Source organism: Petromyzon marinus, chromosome 14, assembly GCF_048934315.1.
Source record: "Petromyzon marinus isolate PM22_M1 ecotype Great Lakes invasive population chromosome 14, UKy_Petmar_22M1.pri1.0, whole genome shotgun sequence".
Taxonomy (NCBI): Eukaryota; Metazoa; Chordata; class Hyperoartia; order Petromyzontiformes; family Petromyzontidae; genus Petromyzon; species Petromyzon marinus.
The window spans coordinates 13,399,682-13,425,598 of record NC_133680.1 but is presented as its reverse complement, the minus strand read 5'-3'; the positions used below and the strand labels follow the sequence as shown (position 1 = coordinate 13,425,598).

General features: G+C 45.7%; 1 protein-coding gene across 3 annotated transcripts in view; it reads right to left on the bottom strand.

Moving 5' to 3' along the window:
• The window catches only part of LOC116942303 (glutamate receptor-interacting protein 1-like), a 374,480-nt gene that overhangs the window by 212,885 nt on the left and 135,678 nt on the right, over positions 1–25,917 (bottom strand). For all 3 annotated transcript variants that reach the window (XM_032954032.2, XM_032954031.2, XM_032954033.2), the window contains one exon: positions 22,696–22,831. In XM_032954032.2, coding sequence (XP_032809923.2) covers positions 22,696–22,831 — 136 coding nt within the window. The remainder of the gene's footprint in view (positions 1–22,695; positions 22,832–25,917) is intronic.

Below are 25,917 nucleotides of genomic sequence, written 5' to 3'. Positions count from 1 at the left end.
CCACTTCATTGGGCTATCATTTGTGGCCAGGTCACTTCTGAAAAAGAGCTATATAGCTCAGTGGGCCTTACGGGTAAGATAAAAAAAGTTTAGTTTTTAGTTTAGAGCTCGTGTTACCCTCCACGAAAGAACCGCTATCCATACCCCATTGTCTCATCTCCAGAGTACTTATTCCTGTATGCCTGGAGTGAGGGCTACCAACATTATTGCTCATTGAATATGTAGTGACATCGTGGATGTCACTATGTAATGCCGGCTCTAGAGAGGCACGGCGTGCGATGTATTGCCATCGCGGGCACGACGAAAATGTGGGTGCAGTACCGGCCCTAGAGGGGCTTGGTGAGCGCTGTCCGACAGTGCTGAGTGGCACCACGCTCTGCGTGCAGTGCCGACCCCTACAGGATAGTGTGTGAGAGTGCCGGCCATGGGAATGGGGTTGCCAAGGTCCATGACACTCTGGTTGACCCCGAAGGACACGTGACCGGTAAAGTCTACACAGGGTCCTAGGGTGGGGTGAGGGGTGGTCACGTGTCAGGGTCGAGAACCGGCTAGAGGATTCTAGAAGGTGGTCGTGGCTCAGAGCGGAACCAGCCCCACCACAGAGGATATAAGCCAGGTTCCCGAGCGGGACCGGCTGCTGTGGTTCATACTAAAGAATCTACGTTCTACGTTCTACGTCCTAGAAGAGTCACCAACACATGGAACTGGACCCGGGCCAGGGTCCGGTCCGTCGTAGCTAATTCCAGTGTAATTAGAGTAGTTTGCCTGGTGGTCCACCACCATCGGTTGTTAATGTGTTAAGGGGTAGTACCCCGTGTGTTGACTTTATTAAATGTGTTGCCTCCAAGAAGTGTGTCTGCGAATCAGTTGAACTCACTACAAATATGTAACGATGCTGAGAGGTGATCCCTTTTACTAATAAAAGTAATGCTGGCGCACGTGGTATGGCTTGCCGTTCAAATATGGTGTGGGGAGTCTTCCATTGACTGAGTGCAGAGCCCGGCTGAGGCCTGATTGGCCGAGCGAAGTAGCTAAACAGATTGAAGAACTGGACCGGCCAGCGAACTCTGTGGATTGGCTGCGGGATGTGAAGGGCGAATGCATGGGGTTTTTTGAACGAAGCAAAGTGAGCGTGAGGAGAAGGCAAGATGGGGACCGTGGGGATGAAACTGGAGACGTGATTGTTACTCGAGACCTCCAGCTGCTTGGGCACTCAATTCGCATAGTGGTTCGAGTCGATAACGCCTTACTTCATGACTCTATCCGTGCCCGTGCGAGGCTCCCGCAAATACTCGCAAGGACAGACATGTGCTGGAAAGCCGTCGCAGAATCCATGCGTGGTGTGCGCGACTTGTCTTGCTCGTTTGTGTTCCATTGGTTTAGTGCGTAAGGTTTTTTATTACATTTTAGTTTTTTTGACGTTTTTACTTTGGTGCATTTTTTTCATATTTATCTTCATGCAAACTGGAGGGTGACTGAAATTGGCGTGTGAAATGAAAATGGCACAATTATTATTATTAACGTGGCCAGAGGCTTGGGTGAGTCCCCCCCCCCCGCAAATTTTGCTCGCAGGAATAATGGGAAAAAAGGCCAAAAATTAATAAAGATAAATTAAACTGGGGCAAGAGAATGCTTTAGGGCATTCTGCTGTTTTGCATGGGAGCACATTAGGCCTGGCCACTAGGTACCCATCAAGTGACTTCATTCATCAGGGATATTGCTCTCATGCCTGTGGTGGAATACGCCTGCTACGTGTGGATACGAGTCAGTGGGGTAGTACGAGCATGGAGGGAGTGTGAGCAAGAATGTGCCTGTGTGAGGTCGTGTAGCAGGTCGGTTTCTGACTTGAGTGGTGAATAATCAGGCAAATCATAAACAAGCGGGACTTTTAATGTCCAGGCATGAAAGACGTGCAGATTTCCCAGGACAGCTACCTGAACAAGAGGACGATATTGCGAAAACCAAGATAGGTGGCAACGCTACCTATCGGTGTACAGACAACTTTTAATGCTGGCTGGTGACCACCAATGAATAACAAAAATGGCCAGCAATACTCATTTGAACGTGCAAACCATCACTTTTTGAACTTACATAATAAGAAAAAATACTTAATTCATCATCATCATCATCGACACCCTAAATTATATTTATATATAACACGCCTCTCACGTGGTACATCACAGAAATCACGCTCACCCCCGCCCGAGGAATGTGTAATTTACACGACTTAATCGGCATCACCAATGGAGAATGAGTCCTCCCCAATGATCCTTTGACCGCGCGAAGACAGGGAGGAATTTGTGTTGTTGTTGTTATTTGAACAATCATTACAGTGCTCCCATAACAAATGGGCAGACGATCATTAGGCACCCTGCTCTCATTTTCCTTGTCCCCCCACGCCATCTCATCGGTATTGACACCAGAGGAGAGTGAGGTGAGCGAGTGCGTGCCCAGACACAGCTGTTCATTTCTCAGTTGGCCGGTCAAATCAAATGGATGCTGCGTTTAATTAAACCCAGCTGCGGGCCCGTTGAGATACAGCCCTCTCTTGTTTCCAATCGAGACACGACGTGGAATGTTAATCAAACGGGAATTACAATACGGGCGTCACAACCGCGGATCGGCGGCTGGTAAATTATGAACAAGCGTAAAAGGCTCGCAAGTGGAGAATAAAAATAAGTACCCCTTTCCAAAGTCAGCAGTGGTTATCATAACCACGGTGACCACGGGGAGAACATGTAAACTCCAAATATACAGGCGTCAGGGTCGCCACCTCCGCTTAGCACGGTTGGCTACGTGCGGTGCGAAAGAAGTTCAACATAGATACGTACAGGGTCGTAATCGGACCCATAACCTCATGTACACCAGGTGAGGTAGTTAACATCTATAGGCAGAGACTGGTCCCTTGCATATGCATGTGTAATTTATATAGCCCGAATAGAGGTTCCACGGATATGGGTATCACCCCACCCACTCTCGTGCGAGCTGGGAGACCCTGAATATATTTACTCTGGATCAAGGCAAGTATAGGTGAAGCACATCGCGGGCGAACGGCAACTTAAAGCACTGGCTCAGGACGAGGCTACGAGTGAGACAGGGATGTAACCATTCACAAGATCTCTTGACCGTGCCCTAATAGCGGCGATGCAGAAGGGGTCGGAGGCGGTGGATGTGGGAGTAACCATAAATGGGCAGGGTGATCAATCTGTGGTTTGCGGGTGACATTGATCTGCTGGCTAAATCACAAAAACAATTACGGGACATTACAGACTGAGCCCTATTTAAGACTCGCATAAATGCTCAGAAGACACAGCGATGACAAGCCGGAAAATGTCGGGAGCGAGCCGATGTACGGCTGGCGTGGACGTATGGAGGGGCTCTCTGGAGCATCCTCTAGACCTGGGGGGCGGGGGGGGGGTCAGCAACCAAAATAACAAGAAGAGCCATTTTGATTCGAATTTGGTAAAACAAGCTCAATGTTTCAAGAGCCGTGATGCACGTGGGGAATACGAGACAGTAGTGGTCCTTAATAAATAACGTCACGAAGCAGTCCTTAAACAGCCGCATCCTGCTGTACAGCCACAGTTTACCAACTCCTGGCCATGGTAAACTGGACTTCCATGTTAAACTGCACTTCCATGGTCAACTGGACTTTCATGGTAAACTGAGCTTCCATGCTAAACTGAACTTCTATGGTAAACTGCACTTCCATGGTAAACTGAACTTCCATGGTAAAACTGCACTTCTATGGTAAACTGGACTCCCATGGTAAACTGAACTTCCATGGTAAACTGCACTTCCATGGTAAGCTGAACTTCCATGGTAAACTGCAATTCTATGGTAAACTGGACTCCCATGGTAAACTGGACTTCCATGGTAAACTGGACTTCCATGGTAAACGGAACTTCTATGGTAAACTGCGCTTCCATGGTGAACTGAACTTCCATGGTAAACTGAACTTCCATGGTAAACTGGACTCCCATGGTCAAGGGTCGGCAACGAAAATAACAAGAAAATATGTTTTTTTTAATTCGGTAAGACAACCTCAATGTTTCAAGAGCCGCAATGCAGTGCTTAAAGAGCCGCAGGTTTCTGACCCCTGCTCTAGTGGAAGCCCTTCCACTCGTAGTGGCGTGGACAAGTAATCGGAAGGCTGCTTCTTTACCGGTCGTAAATATACGTGTTACCATATATTTCTTATTACCAGTTTAATTCCAATTTTACCACGGGTGTCATGCTGTGAGACGAATCGTCCGTTTGGAACTCTCGCAGAGCTGTGCATCACCTCGTGTGAGATGAGCGATCACAGAAATTGACAAGAGAACTGCTTCTGTTGTCGGTTAACCGCACGAGGGGCAGCACACTCTCCCAGGTGGCTATCGAAAAGGCAGTCAAACTTCATTTTTATTCCTTCAATTTTAACGGCAAAATGTTTTTGTTTTATAATTAAGCGAAAAAACCAAACACGGTCTGTTCGCCTTTCACGCGGTAGTTACGTTCCTGAAGGACACTGCATTATGGAAAAATCGCATTATAATAAAAAATATACAATACAGGGTAAATCACAGTCCGTGGTAACACGTGAGATGCGTACGCAGGCTGAAAAAAGACTGAGGCACGTGGGTAGCATCTAGAAGCATCCAGCAGCATCCCGCGTTGTGCGATGCTACGCCGAGGCAGCCGTACGACCGCTTATTCCTACCTCGCGCCACGTAGTTCCATTAACTCGATCGTGTAATATCCAATTCGCATCCGCGTTTAAAAAAAATTGTTCCCTGATACATGTATCGCGTTATGTCCAATTAGTGTTATGAAAACAACACACGGCGTTACGGGAGAACAGACGTATGAAAAACACAACACATACAGGAATTGGTGTTCCAGCTTAAGCCTGTCAACTACACTTGAGAAACCCAGTTGAATGGTAGACGACTTGCCTAGACTCGAACCCAAGATCCCAGAGGTACCACCGGCTCATAACTCTGGTCCCCTGAGCCACCTGGAATATTACAGTTATTTGTGAAGGGTTAAAAAATGATTTACAGAAACACATGTAAAACGGTTAATATAATTTAAATACAGCATACACGTCGCAAAGTGTGAAACAATGTGAACAAAATTTGAACCCGTGTGGTTATTTTGCTGGTTCAATTAAACTGAATGAGCACAATGTTCTAAAACAAACTTCTTCTGCAAGTAAATACATATATTAACCTCAGCATCCAATTATTGCTAACTTTAATAAAACACTATCATTTGCAGATCTCCCGTGGGACATTGTCTAATTTGACATGATTGCCGAGTGTAAAAAACCAAACCGGGGAGAAAATCAAATATCAGAGGTCTTTCTACTGAAGTCACGTTGGGATAATGAGCCCAAGACATTTTTTTAATTCTGTATTTAGTAAACCTCGTCTTCCTTCCCCCTGTTGTTTGGTGTTGTCAACTGAATAATTCTCACATGTGTTATAATTCACTCTTATGTAGGGATCCTGGGGTTTGTATATAAAATGTGATATTTTCCCTGCCCGATAATCTCATTTGGCAAGTGGCCTGTCTCTCAATGCATCAAATTTCACAAGCATGTGCCAAATTCTACTTTAGACGTCCCAGCCTAGAGTGCAAACAGAAGCTCATTTCCCTATGTCACATTTAGAGAAGTGTGGCATTTGATTCTGTACACACACATTCTTTAAAAACTTTACAATCGAGCCATGTTATGTTGAGGGCACTTGACTGACAATGACAAATATTGTGGTTCAAATCCACGTTGTTTGTCGACTTAGCCATATCGTCCACCAGGAGACATGCAATGAGCACCACATTGACGTAAGTGCCTGTGCTTTGGGAAAAACTGGTCCCCCGCCATAGGAATGTCGCACTTCGCGGATCAGAAACACGGGGACAACAGACAGAGAAAATCGAACGCATTTTTTTTAAATTTCACAAAAAGGCGTGGTGAAATGCAACCTGGGAATTACACTGATAAATGGAAAGAGGTACACTTGCAGCAGATAACAAATGCATATTACATGCCTCATGATGGCGAGATGTTAAATACCTCGCCTGGTTTACAGGAGGTTGTGGGTTCAATCCCGACCCTGACGATGACTGTATATTTGGAGTTTGCATGTTTCTCACCCCGTGGTCTCGTGGACTTCTCTCCAGGTCCTCCGGTTTTTCTCCCCACATTTAGAAAAAATGTGTTGAGAGCATTTGGCTGCAATCAATTTCCACATGATAAGCCACTTTGTTGAGCTATCATTTGTGGCCAGGTCACTTCTGAAAAAGAGCTATGTAGCTCAGTGGGGCCTTATCTAGTAAAATAAAAACTGGCGTCGCCTGAGCTACATGCGGCTCTATCGAAGGGGCATAACGTAGAACATTTTACTAGCACAGTAGCAAAGAATAATGAATGTCTGCCGTTCTGTGCCGAAAACCGTCAATAAATATACGCGTGGCTCTCTCCAGAACTCATGGGTACTTTTGACATTTGGTCTGTTACAGGTCAGCCTCCCTTGATTCATAGTTTTTTTTAAAAAGTCGTAAGATTGGGCAGCGAACAACGGCCGGCGGACATGACTCGCGGTGAAGGAATCGCGGCCCAATGAGGGAAAGCTCTCGCCGCCCCATCTCCAACAGAGAGCGGCTCACGCGCCGTAGACGGATCGTGACATTGCTAGATCATGAGATGGATGTGTCAGGGTGGGAGGCCTCCATCCAACAGTGGATAGATCAGTGCCGAAGTTGAAGATAATTATTACCGCGTGCCGTTTGCATTTGGACTAATGGAGTGAAAACCCACCGTACAAATCATTGGAATCAATGAAATCACTGGGATGGAGTGAACCATTATATGCCTTTTGGCCGTAGCATGTTAAACCAGCCCTTGTATATAAAAGTATGAAAATAAATATGGTATCAAGATTAGCAAATTACTTTGGTTTCACCGCAATATAATTTCACGTGTAATTCAAAAATATATTATTTGCAAAGACGGGCACGATAGGCACTGGTCATACAATGTTCAACACATACTGCGTCGTTCACAGGGGTGGGACGCGTCCCAGAGGACATCCACAGGTGGGAGATGGAGCGGTAAAATCGACTCGTGTGCCGGTTGATTGGGTGGACCATGACATCAGAGGGATTGGGAAAGATGCCATGCAGCTTGGTGGAAGCCTTCATCCAGCAGTGAACTGATCAGGGCGGCTGCTGATCAGGTTCTTTCGCAAGTTTAATTTTACTCCGAAATAAACTGTGCTATCAAAAAATTGTTCGCCGTGCTCTCCAACTTGGCGAAATGTGAAAGAGCAAAGATAACAGCCATTTATAGTTTCCTGGCACGGTCTGATCCAAGCAGGCATTGGGTTTTAGCAAAACTAATCAGCGGGCCCTTGTAAAAAAGACTTGTTTTACGAGGTGACTAGTCGGCTCCCGGGGCTAATGGGACTGTCGGGCCTCTAAGCGTGCATTCTGTGAGACACTGATATCAAGGCCCCAGGGTGACAGCTGGATAAATAAAAGAGGCCTCATAAAACAGTAGTTGGGTCTCTTCGAGCCAAGTAATTATGACTGCCCATATACGCCACACTAATTCGGTATTTACGCTCGATCAATCTATACACCGAGTATCCGACGAATGTTGACGTTTTGTTTAAAGCAAAGTCATAGAAAGAAGGAAACATCTACGTACCATATGTGCGTAATGATGGGTGTTACCTTCCATCTATGTACGGTACCGTATGTAATGATGGGTGTTAACTTCCAACTGCAGCTTGTGTGCACCTGCGAGCATTATTATGCAACCGAGGTCACCGGCATTTGACAGCAACACCCACGCTGAGAATCATTCATTTGTCTTGAACACCTTAATATGTAAAGAACGGCAGAGCTTGGGCAATTGTTAATGGCGGCTGACCGCGTGACTGCTGCCTTCCCGCCTGTCTGTAGTTTCTCGCGCCTCCGAGTCGTTCTCTCTCTCTAAGAGTGAGAACGACTCTAAGCGTGAGAACGACTACTTTGTGGAGCGTTACAAGTTTAAATTAATAATATTTCCGCAAATGGGCACCAGCCCTTTCATCATGGCGAGTTGGCGAGGCCACGTAGATCTTGGACTTTCCTTCTTATTTAAAATGGTCCAGAGAATAATTAGAGATCGGTCTCGTGTGACCCGGCCGCTGTGTGTGTCTCTCCTCTGCTAATGGATTCACTAATCAGTCCGCGCTCTGAGAAAATTGCTTCTACGTTATTATTTCCAGCCAATCGCAGCTCAGCGCTGGAAAATCGTTTCATTGCACAGTATACTCACGTATTATTTCACCTGCTCGATAACGTTTAAAATTACAATTCTTTTCGGCACCTGTTTATCTTAATACATTTTATTTAGCCCCAGGTCTTCCCTGAAAAAAAAAACCTCATGCCCCAAACGGGCTCTTACCTCGTGGGGAAAAAAATACCTCGCGCGCAATAAATAACTGGCAATGTTTGTTGTACGAAATATTGTTGATAAATCTCCAAGGAGTTTTTTGGGTTATAGTGTGCGGAGCAAAAACGTCGGACATCGATGCCGAGCCTCGTACGGCAAGACTCGAAAACACCCGCCATCGAGCCGTACAGCGCCGGTGCCAAAACCCACAAAGTCGAAGTCATTAATGTCACGCAAATTTGTTTTCTTCTCCGTAACAATAGCAAGAACGCATTGCTGGGGCTGTTGGGTAATTAACACGATCGTGTACCCGCCTGGAAATGTTCAACTGGTGTTTCATTCGACTGCAATTGATTCGGTCTACTATCAGCAATCGAAATTGTCTGGTAATGTTGAAATCTTGTCGATGAAGATGAAATCCTCACACCGGGGCAGCATGCTGTCAGGATCGGGTAATTAAATACATGATCTTTCTGAACTCAACGGCAGACCGAGCATCACATCGTGTGAGGAAACAGCCGTTGTAAGATGACACCTAGGATAGTTCTCGAGTCAACTGGATAGGTTTCTCGTATCCATTGATTTTTCACATCAACAGTTGCAAGCCCAGCCATTGCCATGACATACTCTTTGGGTCTTAATAATTATATAATAATGATATATACATTCTAATTATTTTTCTAAAATTATAATTATTTTTCTATCTACGTGACTTTACCAAAAGACCCAAAGAGTATGGATTCCTGCTGTCACGAAAGCTTCAAGTCAAGAATTGCCATGACATTTGAATAAACCCAACGCATTACATCATGAACTTTAAGCCCTGAGTTCCGTGTGAAAATTCCACCTTGGAAAAAAAACACAAAGCCTCACCTATAGCATTTCTATATGCTATCACGTTCCGGTAACACAACGATACTTTTATTATTTATTGCAGGTGAGGTCATATTCCTAATGCACGAAATTCCCGAGTGTCAAAATGTATCTGATCGACAACCGTTCGAAGCCTGCAATGGGTAGGGCCTGGCACTACACAAGTATTCTATACATGTCCAGCAGGCGGTACATTTTGGCTTTCATGGTCAAGCACCAAAGGGAGGAAGTAAAGCTCTGACTTTAAACATTTGTGCGCCCAGACCCACGCACATCCACCATGACAAACAGCGTCCCCCCCAAAAATATATAAGTCTCACGGCATTTACTGGCCGTTTGAGAAAGCATCGTTGAGCGAGCACCTGTTAAGGCCAGTACGGCACACGGCGAAACGACACTGGATCTTCAACCTCAACAGCCGCCTCGGGTCTCATTGATGCTGACATTCAGACACCGCCACTCATCTTAGGCCGATTCAACCTACGGGAGGCCAAAACCAAGTTTAACCAACAGTGCTAACTGGTGCTGTGTGTATTACTCGAAATGCATGAATTCTAGTAACAGTACGTAGAGTATATTCAGTGTTTCAATTGTTGTATCTAGTGTATAATGCGCTGTCTACAATATTTGACAATGAATCAAACGTAGCTAATTTTTTTGTTATGCACATGGTGCCGATTGCCAGATTGGTTACAGACTTTGGAGCGGTTTTGCCGGGCTGCCAGGGACCGCCGGATAACTTTGGAAGCAGCCGGATAATTGTGCACCAGATAATCGATGGTTAACTGTAATTAATTCACACATTCCCAGCAAATACACGGCCATATGTCGCTTGTGGGAAGAGTCCTGGTGGGCACGAAGCCGTGTCAACAAATGCTTACCTGACAGCGTTGAATATCGTGACAACAGAGAGCCAACTCTCAAGTCACCGCAAGTTAAATTTTCAGGAACAAAATCGATTCAACTATGGGGGCGGTTACGTGGCCCAGCGGTAACGCGCTCTCTACTTGTTGCAGAGGTTCACGGTTCGGATCCAGTGGCTGCCTGATTAATACCACGGGTGTAATAACCGTGGTATTAAAGTCACGTCTGCTCACAGTGTGGGTGTTATGATCCGCCCTGACGTCATCGCCAAGGGAAGTGCATCGTGTGCCGGCGTCACCGTCAGAATTTGCCAAAATTAGAAAAATACCCGCACATTACTCAATTGGGATTTTAACACCACAATCATCATCCCCTACTGGCCGACTAACGCACCCAGGTCACTCGCAAATGAGACTACCCCGGCATCTTGAGTTTACACCTGGTAAAACGAAATAGACTTTAACTTGAACCGATAAATAATCCCAAGTAAATTATTAATGTATGTTATTAAGCCCTGGGTTAAGAAGCAATGTTCCAGAACATTTCTCAAAGATCCCTTGAAAAGAGACTCTTGGTCGTTGGGTCATTGAGGTCATCTCTGTGTCTCGTTATCTGTGAAACATTTCACTTGTGGGTTTTAAATCTAGATTTGAAGTTTTCGTGACTGCAGAGATCCATTCTCTTTGGTTCTTTCGGTAAAGTCACGTAGGTAGAAAATAAAATAAATCAAATCACGACGTTTCGATCGCAACACAAGCGACCGTCATCAAGTGGAACAGATAAAGCAGGAGAACTGCTGACATAAAAGAAAGAGCTGCTGCAACAAAGAGTTGATATCGGATTTTGGTGGGCTCAACCCAAGGGTAAGTGGGCGGAGCTAGAGAAGGAATTTGTATGTAAATGTGAGAGATTAGCATGTCAATGTGAGACAGTCCCAGCCACCAGAGGTGGTGGGGATTCTGCAGTTGGCATTTAGGCAGCTGGGGAAAAATGGGAGTTCCTGTTACCTTTCCAAATCCCCTTAACTCCTGAGTTCTGGTATTTATTATCAACTGTATTGTTTTTCAATTGATGCCAGTGATGGTTCTTGCAACGTTTATTATTTCATTAAAATAGTATTTCCGCAGATAAGCGCTGCTGCTGCTTTCACACAAAGTGATACTTATTTTATCAACCCCAGCGGGATTGATGAGCCATTTTGACGGCCAACCAGAATTTGTATTTGCAAGAGGTGCACTTTGCCACGGCGTGACCTGGCCAGGCGTTTACCGCACGTGCAAACGTTACGGTAGCAATTAAAGAGAAACAAGTGATATTACTAATATACCAATCTGCAGAAGAGGAAACGCCTACATTCCCTGCTTAAATACCGCAGGAGTGATCTGCAAAACAAAGAGCAAATTGAAAGTTTGTCTCAGCCGCGAATAGCAATGTACCATGTTCCCCCATTGGCTCGGCTTTCCGGTCGATCTCTGACGCTCCTGGGCTCGTGGAGTACACAGCAGCAGCGCACACATTACCAGCGGACCAGCACCATCGCACCTGCCTGAAAAGTTCCGTAAATACGTTTGCTGGCAGGAATAAGCACGGGACGGATATACTTTTCATGTGCGGACACCTCCCGGTGTCTCGCGAACCGCGCGAGTTAGGGTTAATCCGCGTATTGTAAGCAGGGTCGTTTGGAGGAACACACATCGTAAATTTCTGTCTGTGCCATGGATGGAATTATAATGATGTGTAATGGCGGCATTTATGGGTGCTTTCATTGTTAACTTGGCAAATCATTCTCTTAAATGCTCGGGATATGCTTATGAGTGCTGAATACAGATTAGTTAACTCTCCACCAACCGAAAGAGAGTGAAGCGGCATCGTGAACTATACGTTGGCGGTCACTCAGCGGCAGGCTTTTGACCATGACGTGAGCCAAAACGTGCGACCTGAACGCTGTAAGATGGCATAATTTAGGCCGAGGTGGGAAAGGCGGCTAAATACCAACACAGGGCCATGACCACCCATTGAATTCTGGCACCCGTATCACAGCCGGTACAGGGTTAAAGCTATTAGTCTCCTCGGAAATGCAAACTGCAAACAAAAATGCTTCTGTTCCAATTTAAATAAGACACACACATGTGCATGCAGCACCACAATACTGCTCACTACGAACCCGTGAATTCATCATTGTTAATCATAAAACACCCTTTGGCCAAGTGGGAATTACAGCATAGAAATGCTAAATTATCTTTTTTTACCAATTCCAAACTCATCGTCGTTATGTTTGCTCTTATCCAAACCGAAGCCTGGCTTTTCCTCAAACAATCGCCAAGCCATTGAGGTCATTTCAGACCATCAGGCCACCTGGATCTGAGCCTGCATATGCAGCTCACTCTCTCTCTCTCTGTCTACTCGTCTTCTTTTCCAAAGCACGGGCTCTTAAAAGGTGGCATCCTCCTGCTTTTAATCCGGCTCTCACGTTACACCCCACCACCCCTGCCCCCCCCCCCCGTTGCGTGAATGCTGCCGTGTGGTTGTAAAGACGGCGGTGGTTTCCACTTTAATGTGGCAGCGGGCAGCAAGGTCGCGCGTGACAGGGCCCTGGGTGTTATGGAGATGTGTCAAGCAGCCCCTTGTTATACGTGGCGCACAGATGGTCTCGCCCGGTGTGTGTGTGTGTGCCTTCCGCAAGCTGTTTTGCTCAGGACCTTCCAATGCAATCACCGCCCATAAACGGATACCCCTGGGCTCGCTCACATTACACACAGACCTTTTACTGTTGGCGTCAAAACAAGGTGGCAATTTTGGGCGCTACATTAAGGTCCTCAAAGATACAGTGGTGCCCAACTTCACGTCTCAATCCTATAAGTACAACGATGGTGTCACAGGCATCAACAATAAGCTTGTGCCATTCCTTCGCATCGACCAACCAGAGGGACATCTTAATGCGCTTCCGTAACGCGAACGTTCACCCACACTTGCGTTGGTGAACACACGAGCGGGACAAACGCACGAATGAGTACAATCTGGCGATGGGAGTCGTGGCATGTCCTCTCACGTACACGGTGAGGTGAGAGCAATAGCAGAATGCATGATCGACGAGCACAGATCATCGCGTCACTCTTTTAGCAGGGTCAGTAAGATGAATACCACGTGGTGAGGCTGCACCACTCGGTGGGATGTCAACAGTGGCTATCCCACAAAAAGACTGCTCCCTGCAATAGGAATCTGGAATTACTATCACTGGTTCGGGACTGCCGTGTATGAGTGTGTGGAGTGATGAGTGGGGAGCGGTAGTGTAGCAGTAAGCGCACCACACGACGAACCCGATAAGCCGATTTCGATTCTGACTCACGGCCAACACCAGTGACGATTATATGGACTGGCCCTGGGCCTCCCCTAGGTCGACCGAGCCTCAAATGAGTACCTGCTGCAGTGGAGAGACGAAGGCGGTTGGGTGCAGTGCTGGCCACCCACCCCCTCGTGTGCCGTGCCGGCCTTTATCAGCACTTGCCCCAAGAGTCTGTTCAAGGCTACACGGGGGATCTTTATCTTCGGCAGGCGAGCCTTGCCCGTTGCGTGTGAACGCACGAGGACACTTTCACCTTTGTCACGCATTTGCAACAAGTGCTTCGGAAAAGCAGCATTTTACATTCTGATGGGCGTAGTGCGGGATGAGGGGGGCGTGGGCAGGGTGGGCCCTCTAATCCACGACAAGAGGTTACCGAGCGCTCACAATCTGTCGGCGCGTGGCGATTTAGCGGCGGGGAACACGTGGGGGCGGGGGGTGGCTCGGCTTTGTGTGTGGCGAGCTCAGACCCCGAGCGCGCGATGAAAGCTCGACGCGGGGAAGACAAATTTCAGAGCCGCTCAGGCACGCGAGCCACTGCCACCGCCGCCCGATTGTGTGATGGAGCACAGCGGGGTGGCACAGAAACGGGAGCATGAAAAAAGTTGTGTTTGTTTGTGTGTGGGCGGGCGGGTGGGTGGGGTTGAGAGGAAACCTATTACTCCAACTTCCAATTTGTTTTCTCCGACCACGAGGAGCTCACAGCGCGTTTGCCTGGATGAATAACATCGCGTGCGCACGCATGGGCTTCCGGGGAGGTGTACTCGAGCAGTGTTAATGCAATGGCTTACTGGCACCTCCTGTGCGTTTCTCTGGAGATGACAAAGTGCCACCCAGTTTTGAAGAATCGGACTGCGCGCTGATTGCAGGACATGGACGTTCAAATGCGAACGTCTGTGCTGTGCCTGTGCGTACTTACTGTGCGTTAGCTTTACGGCGGAAGAATGAATGAACGAATGGTGAATTAAGCGAAAAGTCGGATCAGTCCATTGTCCTTGTGCGGGATGACTAAGGATCCGACAATGGTTGTCCGAAAGCAAGATTCGTCCCAACTGTATGAATGTGGAAGTTCCATCACCTGCTCAATGGAGATGACCACTGCCCAAAGCCCTCACTCGAGCGTGGAGACGCATCTCAGCTGTGAGCTACAGGGACTTGGCACAGACACCGTCATTCCCGGTGTAGTCCCCAGCTGTGAGCTACAGGAACTTGGCACAGACACCGTCATTCCTGGTGTAGAGACCCCAGCTGTGAGCTACAGGGACTTGGCACAGACACCGTCATTCCCAGTGTAGTCCCCAGCTGTGAGCTACAGAGACTTGGCACAGACACCGTCATTCCCGGTGTAGTCCCCAGCTGTGAGCTACAGGGACTTGGCACAGACACCGTCATTCCCGGTGTAAAGACCCCAGCTGTGAGCTACAGGGACTTGGCACAGACACCGTCATTCCCAGTGTAGTCCCCAGCTGTGAGCTACAGGGACTTGGCACAGTCACCATCACTCCCGGTGTAGAGACCCCAGCTGTGAGCTGCAGGGACTTGGCACAGTCACCGTCACTCCCCGTGTAGAGTCCCCAGCTGTGAGCTGCAGGGACTTGGCACAGACACCGTCATTCCCGGTGTAGTCCCCAGCTATGAGCTACAGGGAATAGGCACAGGCACGGTGGCGGTGCCGGTGGGGCTGTGAATCTGCGGCGGGGGGTGTGGACTCCCGTTGGCTCACATACAGATCCCTGAAGGCCACACGCGAATGAGACCACTTGTTTTTGGCTGTGGAGGCTCGTGGGCCAAATGTGTGGTGCGGCGGTGCCAGCATTGTGGCGATCTGGGTGCAAAGGACCTCGGGAGCGGCGGCTGGTTGCTATTGGCTAGGGGTAGAGCGACTTTAAGCGGCGGCTGGTTGCTATTGGCTAGGGGTGGAGCGACTTTAAGCGGTGGCTCGTAGCTACTGGGTAGGTAGTGGAGCTACTTACGCCACTTTCGCATCAGTGTTTCAATGGATGTGAATGGTTTGAATCAACCAATAAGACAGTCAGACTGAGCGCCCTATATTTATACTCGAGCCGATATTGATTAGATCAGAAATGGATTGAAATGCCAAAAAAATGTAGGAAAACAAAATGTGTAAATCTTTTTTGTATATTAAAAAAACATTGAAATAAAATATAATTAGAGCAATTGTTTCGGTGGTGTAGGGCCCCAATGGCCCACCTCCCAGAAGTCACCACCGGTGACCTCAGGGAGCTACCGGCAAGCGGAGCCATTGGCCACCCCTCCCACCTGGTCCATCTTGTAAATTGAACTCCCCGGGTGTCCCGGGTTCTCACCTGGTCAAAAGAAAACGAACTTGAACCAATAAAAAAAAGTCACAAATGCCCCCTACCAGCAGGACATACATCCCAGTCTTTAACTTCAATACCGTCAACTGAGAACAAGACTAAGATTCATGCTTAACTTTGCATAAACCGGTACACTAAGTTGCAACCTCTAAATGTGGCTTAAACTGTATTGGAAAGGCTTACACCTACAGACTGCATATATGTTAGAAATTTAGACGAGTCCCAAACTTAAAATAAGGACTCAAGCCGAAGGTCAGATATTAAGCTCAGTAAAAATAACAATACTATAGATTTTAAATTTTGATTTAAAGCTTTCGTGACTGCAGTAATTCATATTCTTAGTTTTTTCGGTAAAGTCACGTTGAAGAGAAACAACAAAATAACAAAATATATATAAAACAATAAAAAATTTTCACGACGTTTCGACCATAACTCAAACGGTCATCATCAGGTGTGTTGGTTTGCATAAATTTATTTGTAAACGGCACATTTATTTATTTATAAAAAAAAAACCGTTGGCGTCACGCGCAGCGATTTGGCAGTTTGCCCAGGACTAGTCCATCTATTTTTTTTGAAAAGAGGAGGGGGGAGACGAATTTTTTTATAATGTATGCTGTCTGAAAGCCACTGTAAGCGTGAAAAATCAATTAAGAACTGAAATGGTTTATCAAATCTTTCCAATGATTGCTAAGATAGAATCCATCTTCTCGGTTGAAATTGTCTCTGTGCTTGTATATGTGGATAGCCTCATGAACGAATCTCTCATGGAAGCCAGATGGTTTACAAAGAACCTCCGTCTTGGAAAAGTCAATGGCATGTGAGCCTACTGAATTAGAACAATGATCTGCTACGGCCGAGGTGTTGGTCCTACCGTGTTTAAGGTCTGCTTTATGTTCACGAATGCGGTCCGAGACATGGCGTTTGGTTTCTCCAATGTAACTACTACCACAGAGGCAACTTAGTTTGTAGACACCAGGGTATTGTATGTCCGGAATCACATCTTTTACAGACGGAACCAGATCACGGATTTTATGTAATGTGTTGAAACGGACCTGGATCTTGTGTTTATTCAAGATTTTGGAGATCTTTTTTGTGATCCCAGCAATGTAGGGTAAAGTGATGGTTTTGAAAGGCTCCTCAAGAGGGTTCTTCTTCATGGTTTGAGTGATAGCTTTGTGGATTGTATAGTCGGAGTAACCATTAGCCATAAGAGCTTGGTGTACGTGCTTGAGTTCACTGCTTATGTGTTCCTGGTCGGATATGCATTGGGCTCTATGATACAGAGTCTTGATGAGAGAATTCTTCTGTGATGGATGGTGGTGGGAATCCGGTTTCAGATAAGCATCCGTATGGGTAGCTTTCCTGTAGACAGAGTGGCTCATTGAACCATCAGGTCTCTTTTTAATTAGGACATCCAAAAAAGGTATCTTGCCATCTATTTCGACTTCCATGGTAAATCTGATGGCTGGGTGTATGGAATTGATGTGGTCGAAGAATTGGTCTAGAGCAGGCCGGCCATGTGGCCAGATGACAAAAGTGTCATCCACGTACCTCTTCCATAAGGTTGGGCGCAGAGTGGCAGTCTGGATGGTAGTTATACAAAAATAAAAAGAGATCCCACCAACAGCCTCGTCACACAAACCAACAAAATAATTTCTGATTCAACCGCATTAATTGATCAATCTAAACAGTTTTCGTTGAAACCTTCTGCTGCCAGGCCACCAAGATTATACGGCTTACCAAAAATACATAAAGTTGATACACCTCTTCGTCCCATAGTCTCTACTATCAGCTCCCCCACCTACAAACTAGCTCGTTTTTTGTCTGAAATCCTGCGTCCTTTCACTGGAAAGACCACCTCTGCGGTACAAAATTCTACTCACGTGGTATCGACAATCAAGGGTATTTCCCTGTCCCCAGACGACCTGCTTGTCAGTTTTGATGTAGTTTCCTTATTCACCAAGGTTCCTGTACCTGACACCATTGCAATCATTGAAGACTTGGTTCATCAAGGACTAAACACTGAGGTACCCCCCCTGGTGAGACACTGTTTAACCAATACATACTTCACTTGGAATGGAACTTTCTACAAACAAACTGAGGGCACCCCAATGGGCTCCCCCCTCTCTCCAGTTATAGCTAACATTTTCATGGAGAAATTTGAGACTGACGCCATCCAGACTGCCACTCTGCGCCCAACCTTATGGAAGAGGTACGTGGATGACACTTTTGTCATCTGGCCACATGGCCGGCCTGCTCTAGACCAATTCTTCGACCACATCAATTCCATACACCCAGCCATCAGATTTACCATGGAAGTCGAAATAGATGGCAAGATACCTTTTTTGGATGTCCTAATTAAAAAGAGACCTGATGGTTCAATGAGCCACTCTGTCTACAGGAAAGCTACCCATACGGATGCTTATCTGAAACCGGATTCCCACCACCATCCATCACAGAAGAATTCTCTCATCAAGACTCTGTATCATAGAGCCCAATGCATATCCGACCAGGAACACATAAGCAGTGAACTCAAGCACGTACACCAAGCTCTTATGGCTAATGGTTACTCCGACTATACAATCCACAAAGCTATCACTCAAACCATGAAGAAGAACCCTCTTGAGGAGCCTTTCAAAACCATCACTTTACCCTACATTGCTGGGATCACAAAAAAGATCTCCAAAATCTTGAATAAACACAAGATCCAGGTCCGTTTCAACACATTACATAAAATCCGTGATCTGGTTCCGTCTGTAAAAGATGTGATTCCGGACATACAATACCCTGGTGTCTACAAACTAAGTTGCCTCTGTGGTAGTAGTTACATTGGAGAAACCAAACGCCATGTCTCGGACCGCATTCGTGAACATAAAGCAGACCTTAAACACGGTAGGACCAACACCTCGGCCGTAGCAGATCATTGTTCTAATTCAGTAGGCTCACATGCCATTGACTTTTCCAAGACGGAGGTTCTTTGTAAACCATCTGGCTTCCATGAGAGATTCGTTCATGAGGCTATCCACATATACAAGCACAGAGACAATTTCAACCGAGAAGATGGATTCTATCTTAGCAATCATTGGAAAGATTTGATAAACCATTTCAGTTCTTAATTGATTTTTCACGCTTACAGTGGCTTTCAGACAGCATACATTATAAAAAAAATTCGTCTCCCCCCTCCTCTTTAAAAAAAAATAGATGGACTAGTCCTGGGCAAACTGCCAAATCGCTGCGCGTGACGCCAACGTTTTTTATAAATAAATAAATGTGCCGTTTAAAAATAAATTTATGCAAACCAACACACCTGATGATGACCGTTTGAGTTATGGTCGAAACGTCGTGAGAATTTTTTATTGTTTTATATATATTTTGTTATTTTGTTGTTTCTCTTCAACGTGACTTTACCGAAAAAACTAAGAATATAATACTATAGATGTGCAATACGGCTTTTAAAACCTGATCTATGCTTTGAATAAGGCATTTTTTTGCAAACATTCATTGTAACATTTTTTTTTTAACACAGCCCACATCATGGCTACATACACTGCATTTAAATGTCAGTATCTCTCGTCAGTGGGAATATAAGACCGTTATGTGAAAAGTGAATTGAACAATGTTAAACCAAGCGAAAAATTATCACCATTTAAAGCTTGAAAACGCTAAACATAATTGCGGGAGTGTTTCGGAAACCTATAACATTCGACACGCTATTCTCCAAATATGTTCAGGAGGTGTTCATTCAGCATTCTTGTAGAAAAATCACAGCAATTATTGAACTTTCGAAAATGGGAGTTAATAATTCATTAGAATGAAATCATGTGTGTTTCAACAAATGTTTATTCATAAATATTGATATTTACAACCCATCTGTGGAAGAAGCAACACTGTGCAGTATTTGCATTGTGTCATTAACAGGGTTCAGGGGCAATCCCTATTGCAATGTATAGAGATACATATAGAGGCGCAGCCCTGCAATTTCTGTGCTCATGCCACTGCTGGCAGAACGGGCCCTCCACTGGAGGGAGCTCTAGAGAAGCCACTATCGACATGGAATTTAGGCACACAATACTTCCAGACTGTCCAGACATCTTTGAAGAGGTGGGAGTACCTACACTTTACCTCACCGCACACAACCTACTGGCGAGACAAGACGCCGGAGGGGATTTATGAACCTTTGCACCATTGTTTCAACTGCAATACCTCGCTGGTAGACGGAACCGGACACCTCTGGGTTGCAAATGCAGTGTGCTGACCGTTACACCACGTCAGCTTTCCTTCTCTGACAACGCTCACATTTAATGCTCAACAGCCCACAACACTCAAGAGTCTTTGTATTCCTTAGAGATGATCACATTTACCCTCAATGGTCCCAGAGATGGTCCTTATCATCAATTATAAGCCTCGGTAACCTCGAAGATTGTACGCCAGCGGTGAACGTGTGGTTTGCACGAAACGCTGCTTAATTCAGAAAGATCAAGAGGTTCTGCTGGTTGGCACTCACGCTCACGCGGAAAAAAAAATAGTGAGCGGATCCAGGTGTGGCGGTCATGGACTACAGGATTCAGTTTCCTATTAATCTAAAGAGCATTGGCACAATAGTCGACCAGAATATGTCAATTTGATCACCACGTGCAAAATATGGTCAGATCCTGCAATTTTAATATCAGGGCTCCACGACACATTCGACCACTATTATTTGGTGACATAGCCAACACGGTGGCATGTATCATCGTATCGACAAGGCTCAATTATTCCAACTCACTACTCTACGGGACGTCTGGAAAAAAACATTACCAAGCTGCAGCGTGTACAAAATTGTCTGGAATGTGTCATGACGGGTACCGTAAGATCCGACTGTGTCCATTCAGTGCTCGCCAAGCTGCATTGGTTTCTGGTTGCCGGACGAATACATAAGGTCGCTCTCATTACACACAAAGTGCTTGCCACAAATGAACCACAGTACCTTGCTGATTTTGTCAAGGAACATAAACCATCACACGAACTCCGGTCACCCTCGGAGCAGCTTTTGACTGGCCATCGAACAAAGACGGTCACCGCATCGCGCGCCTTCAAATGTGCTTCTGCGGCCGTCTAGAACGCTCTTCCTTCTGAATTTAGGAAGCCACCAAAGCTATGCACTTTTAAATCTAGATAAAAATCATTCATAACTGTTTTTTTGTTTCGTTTCTTGTCCTTCCCTCACACCTCCAATTAGTATGGTTGGCTACGTACGGTGCGAAAGAAGTCCAACATACCAAGCCCATTTGCGATGCCCTTGCGCTATAAGAATTTACTAATCCTCAAGCCCAAGACGCAAAACATTGTTTTTTAGACCCCTACGGAGGACTAAAGTTTTACATCGTCGTGAAGTTATATTTTAATTTGTGGAGGTCACCCTCGGAGTAGGAAATGTAAGCTGTTTACAAATTATGCAGATGCCCATCAGCAATGAACTTTTACGACTCCAGCAAACACGAAGCATGTAATGCAAATGATTTAATAAATCACGTGTCAGCGTGCAAAGAGTATTTTAAACATCGTCAGTGTGCATAAAGCAGCAACAGAATGTGAATGAATTCACATTTAAACCACAACACTGAGTTATAACTGCAGCACGCTCCAATATTTCAAACCAAGGAAGATACTGATTGTTTTGGCAGAACATTTTCGTCTCCCAATCTTAGGCAGATAAAGGGAACAATGTGGCCTCGATTCCCACGAGTTCCAGCATGAAGCTACCTTTAACTTCTTAGAATTATTTGGTGACACTGAGAAATTATTCGGTGATACTGAGAAATTATGCAGTGATACTGAGAAATTATTCGGTGATACTGAGAAATTATTTGGTGATACTGCGTTGGCCACCAGTTGTGCATGAGCACCAGTCACAAGAAAAATTAGCACGCTCGTCAACAACAACAATGCCTTAAAAGAAAAAAACAGATATGCAATCCGCGACGTTTCAGGCACTGGCCCTTCTTCACAGCACATAACTTCGACCAATATACTAAAATTACGAAGGAAAAAAATACTTGGCTTTAACCTTTTGATACTGGCAAAAAGGGTCACACAGATAGGCCGTGAAAGGCATTACGCACCATCGCTTTTCAAGGGTAAGCCTTTGCACCCTTGCTCTCAGCTTCCGAGTTCACTCCGACTCGATGGAGAAGTGTCATAAGGAACCCTCCTGAGCACCCTATAAAATTAGACGATTCGTAAAAATTATAGATTTGATTAAACTAGCAAGTTGGCGGTTTTCAGCCCAGTCATAAAGAAAATTGGTGGGAAAATTTCTGCGAGTGTACGTATATATTAGAGATAGCCATATGGCAAACGCGACTCTCACAGAGCCCTGTCGTGTTGAGTGAGAGCGGCTCCAGGCCTACGCCGGCGAGGTCCCTTATTGTGGCTGTCCCCTGCCACAGTGACAGCACCACGAAAGTGGCGTCACCTCACAACCCGCGGCTGCATTAGCACGGCTGCAATCAGGCGCAACTGTGCAATTGCTTGCTCGCTCAAACCACTGAGCTCTAGAGGGCATTAGAGGGTATTATGCCTATTCTTCCGCACTGATGCCTTATAAGTGGGCGTGCCCACGCTTTACTCCACCACACGCAACCTGTCGATCGACGAACTGTGCTGTATCCATTTACACCGCTGGGTGGACAAAAACGTGCCCCTTTGATTTAACTGCGGCTCCGAGAGATGGAATCAAACCGGTGACCTCTGGATTAGAAAGTCAAGTTCACTAACCGTTCCGCCGTGGCATTTGCCTACCACCATCACACAAATTGGTGAAATACATTTAAAAAATGCACGCTTTGTTGAGAATAAGCGGGAGTACGTACTTCGCTGCCACGCCTCCGGCACGGAGGCTGGAGACGCGGGGTTTGGAGTCTTTGTCTGCTCCGCCGGACACGGTGAGACCCAGCGAAGAGCCTTCCTTCTTCACCAGCTCCACGGTCACCGTGCCTTTGCAATCCTCTGCAGGCCAAAATCAAATTAAACCATCAGCACATTCGGCACTCGCAGGGTGTTCTTACTGTGGCGGCGCAATCACGACGGTGCCGTCTTCCATAGGCGCAGCCTGCAGTCGCTTTGCTGTCAGGGACGACGCTGCTACGTACCGAGCAATTTGAACTTTGACGCCAGGAGACACAGCCATCTCTATTCCGAATAATGTCGCGGGAACTTTAACGTCCACTGTTAAGTGGGCCGCGCGGTACGGTTCTACGGTTAATGCCCTCGTGGTATTAACCAGGGGCTTGAACCGTGGACCTCCGCAGCAAGCTGCAAATGCGTCACTGCTCTGCCTTGTCACAGATAGACAGGGAAGGATGTCCCCACATTTATCCATCCACCCTCTCACCCTCTCTCCCAATTGCTTTCCAACCATCTTCCACTGCTGCGCTATCTCATGAAACACATTTTCTCCATTAAGAGAATTCACATAAATCATGCGACACATCCCTGCGGCTCTCATCTTTTTAAGATACCTACCTAGGCTGTCAAGAATTCGACATTGCATTAATGACAGGAAAAAATAACTTTAAATTGACTTTCAAGAATGTTCCCAGAGAGCTCGAGTGGCTTTATGCACAGGCCTCACTGGGGGGTAGTAGGTTACCACGGTGGCTAAGAGATGTAAACTACCTTCGCCTGGTATACAGGAGGTGGTGGGTTCGATCCCGACCCTGACGCCTGCTGTATATGTTTTCCCCGTGGTCGCGTGAATTTTTCTATGGGTCCTCCGGTCTTTCCCTCCAAATTTAGAAACATACGTTTAGAGTATTTTGCTGCAGTAAATTTCCACATGACGAAAAGCCACTTTGTTGAGCTATCATTTGTGATAGCTAAGTCGCTTCTGAAAAGAGCTTCATAGCTCAGTGGTCCTTATCTGGTAAAATAAAAAAAGTTTCATAGTTTAGTTAAAATGGGGATATTATTCATTATCCGAATTTTCAGGTTAATCCAATAAATAAAAAATGTAGCTAGTTATAAAATTTGGGGATAATCTGGAAAAACATTTTTAGGGTCAATCCCAAAATGTGGAAGTGACATCACTTCCAACATGTCACTTCCATTCTTTACCATCATCATCATCACGACCCATGGGAAGACTGGCAGTAGGTGTCCCCTGCACATTTTGTCAATTGTTTCCACTTTCTGCTATCTTGTGCCAATACGCTCAAGCTGTGTTATGTAACTTACCTTTAATAATCATGAACACAAACATATTTAAAAGTTAAAATATCGATGCACGATTAAATACTTGGCTACTATACGGTACTGTATACGCACGTAAAGGAGAGCTCTCACGTTGCAAACGGTGCAGCAGACAGAGGCCGACAGGGCGGGAGAGCGGTGTCGCGTAGGGGGACAACTCCCATGACCCACCGCCGCTCCAATGCCTCACCACGGATAGTCAGTCGCGAGCTACGGCCGCCAATACTTTAGCGCAACCCCGCGAATACTTAAAACACAACCCTGCTAATACTTAAAACACAACCCCACTAATACTTAAAACACAACCCTGCTAATACTTATAACACAACCCCACTAATATTTAAAACACAACGCTGCAAACAGCACAACAATAAATTCGACGTGCATACGGAAAACCGCGATTATTGGACCCCCGAATATTAAGGGTTTGCTGTATAAACTGCTTGTGTGTGAAATGTATCATTCTTAACTCGGTCCTAGCACACCACCGTTTCACAATAATAATTTCCGTTCTATTATGTAACACAAACAATTTAAGGAAAACAATCCCACAGACTAACAAACACGGTAAAGATGCACAACAAAACTAATACAAGGTCCGCATGCTATACAGAACACTCGTGCACATATACACATTCTGCGAGCGTGTTTACGCCCTGGGCAACCTCCAGACTTCCAAGCAACATTTTAAAACCACTTATGAAGGAAAGCTTTCCCATACTTTGAAGTTTAGTCAATATTTACAGAGTTTTCTCAATATTAGTGTCGCATGACTCGAGTGCTACGGAAGCCAAAGGCTTTATAACCAGACAATGATGTTGGCACTTACTTGCAATTGTTCATAATGCTTTGGTAAAAGTGGGCATGTGAAAACTACCGACCTGCCTCAGTACCCACACCCATTCACCTACCTACCTCATCTCACCAACCTGCCCCCGACAAAATTCCGAAACCTACCTTGTGTACATATTCCCCTAATTACAACCAACATTCGTAAAAAAAAAAACCTAATAATGTCCATTAAAAAAATGTGTTTCATGAAAAATATGATGACGCACTGGCCTGTCGGACCATGGGTAATAAAATAATGAATTCATCAATAGGAAAAAAGAATGAGAGATGTTAAATGCCAGAAAATAAATCACATTTAGATGCATCAGCCTTGGAGACGAATGGTCTTTTATCCAGCAACTTTTGTTCAGGCAAAGAGAAAACACTTTGCCTGGTGTTGGCTTCTCTGAGTCTCATCAGCAGGGTGTGTGGCCTGTTAAAGCAATGCTGCAGGGTTGCCTGATGTCATATGTAAGACCTCTCCATGAACACTGTGAGGCCCGTTTAGCTTAGAATTCATTCAGCAATTATGCCCTGCACATGCCAATTGTGAGTACCGTAACTATGAAGAACTAAACAATGGTCAGTCTCATTGCACAAACATAACATGTTTATGTGTATCAGAAAAAAAGTATTTCCAGACCAAATATAGTATTTCAGGAGCAAGCTTTTTTTTATTAATTACTACGCCATCTCCAACTTTATAAATATTTCTGGGCTACAAGGCCCCATGCCTTTCGGCTCGGACATGTCTTTCTACATCTCGACGTCTCTCTGTCTCTTTGTGTCTATCTGAGAGCAACAAGGATATACACAGGAACAGAAAGATGCACATAGACACACAATGATAGACGCACACAAAGACGCACAAATATCCCTTTACAGACATTTGGGGCAAGTGCTGTTCACAAGCACCTATGAAGGCTGGCACGGTACATGAGGGTGGTGGGTGGCCAGCACCACGCCCGGCCGCCTTTGTCTCACCAGTGGCGATGTTTTACACACCACACCAG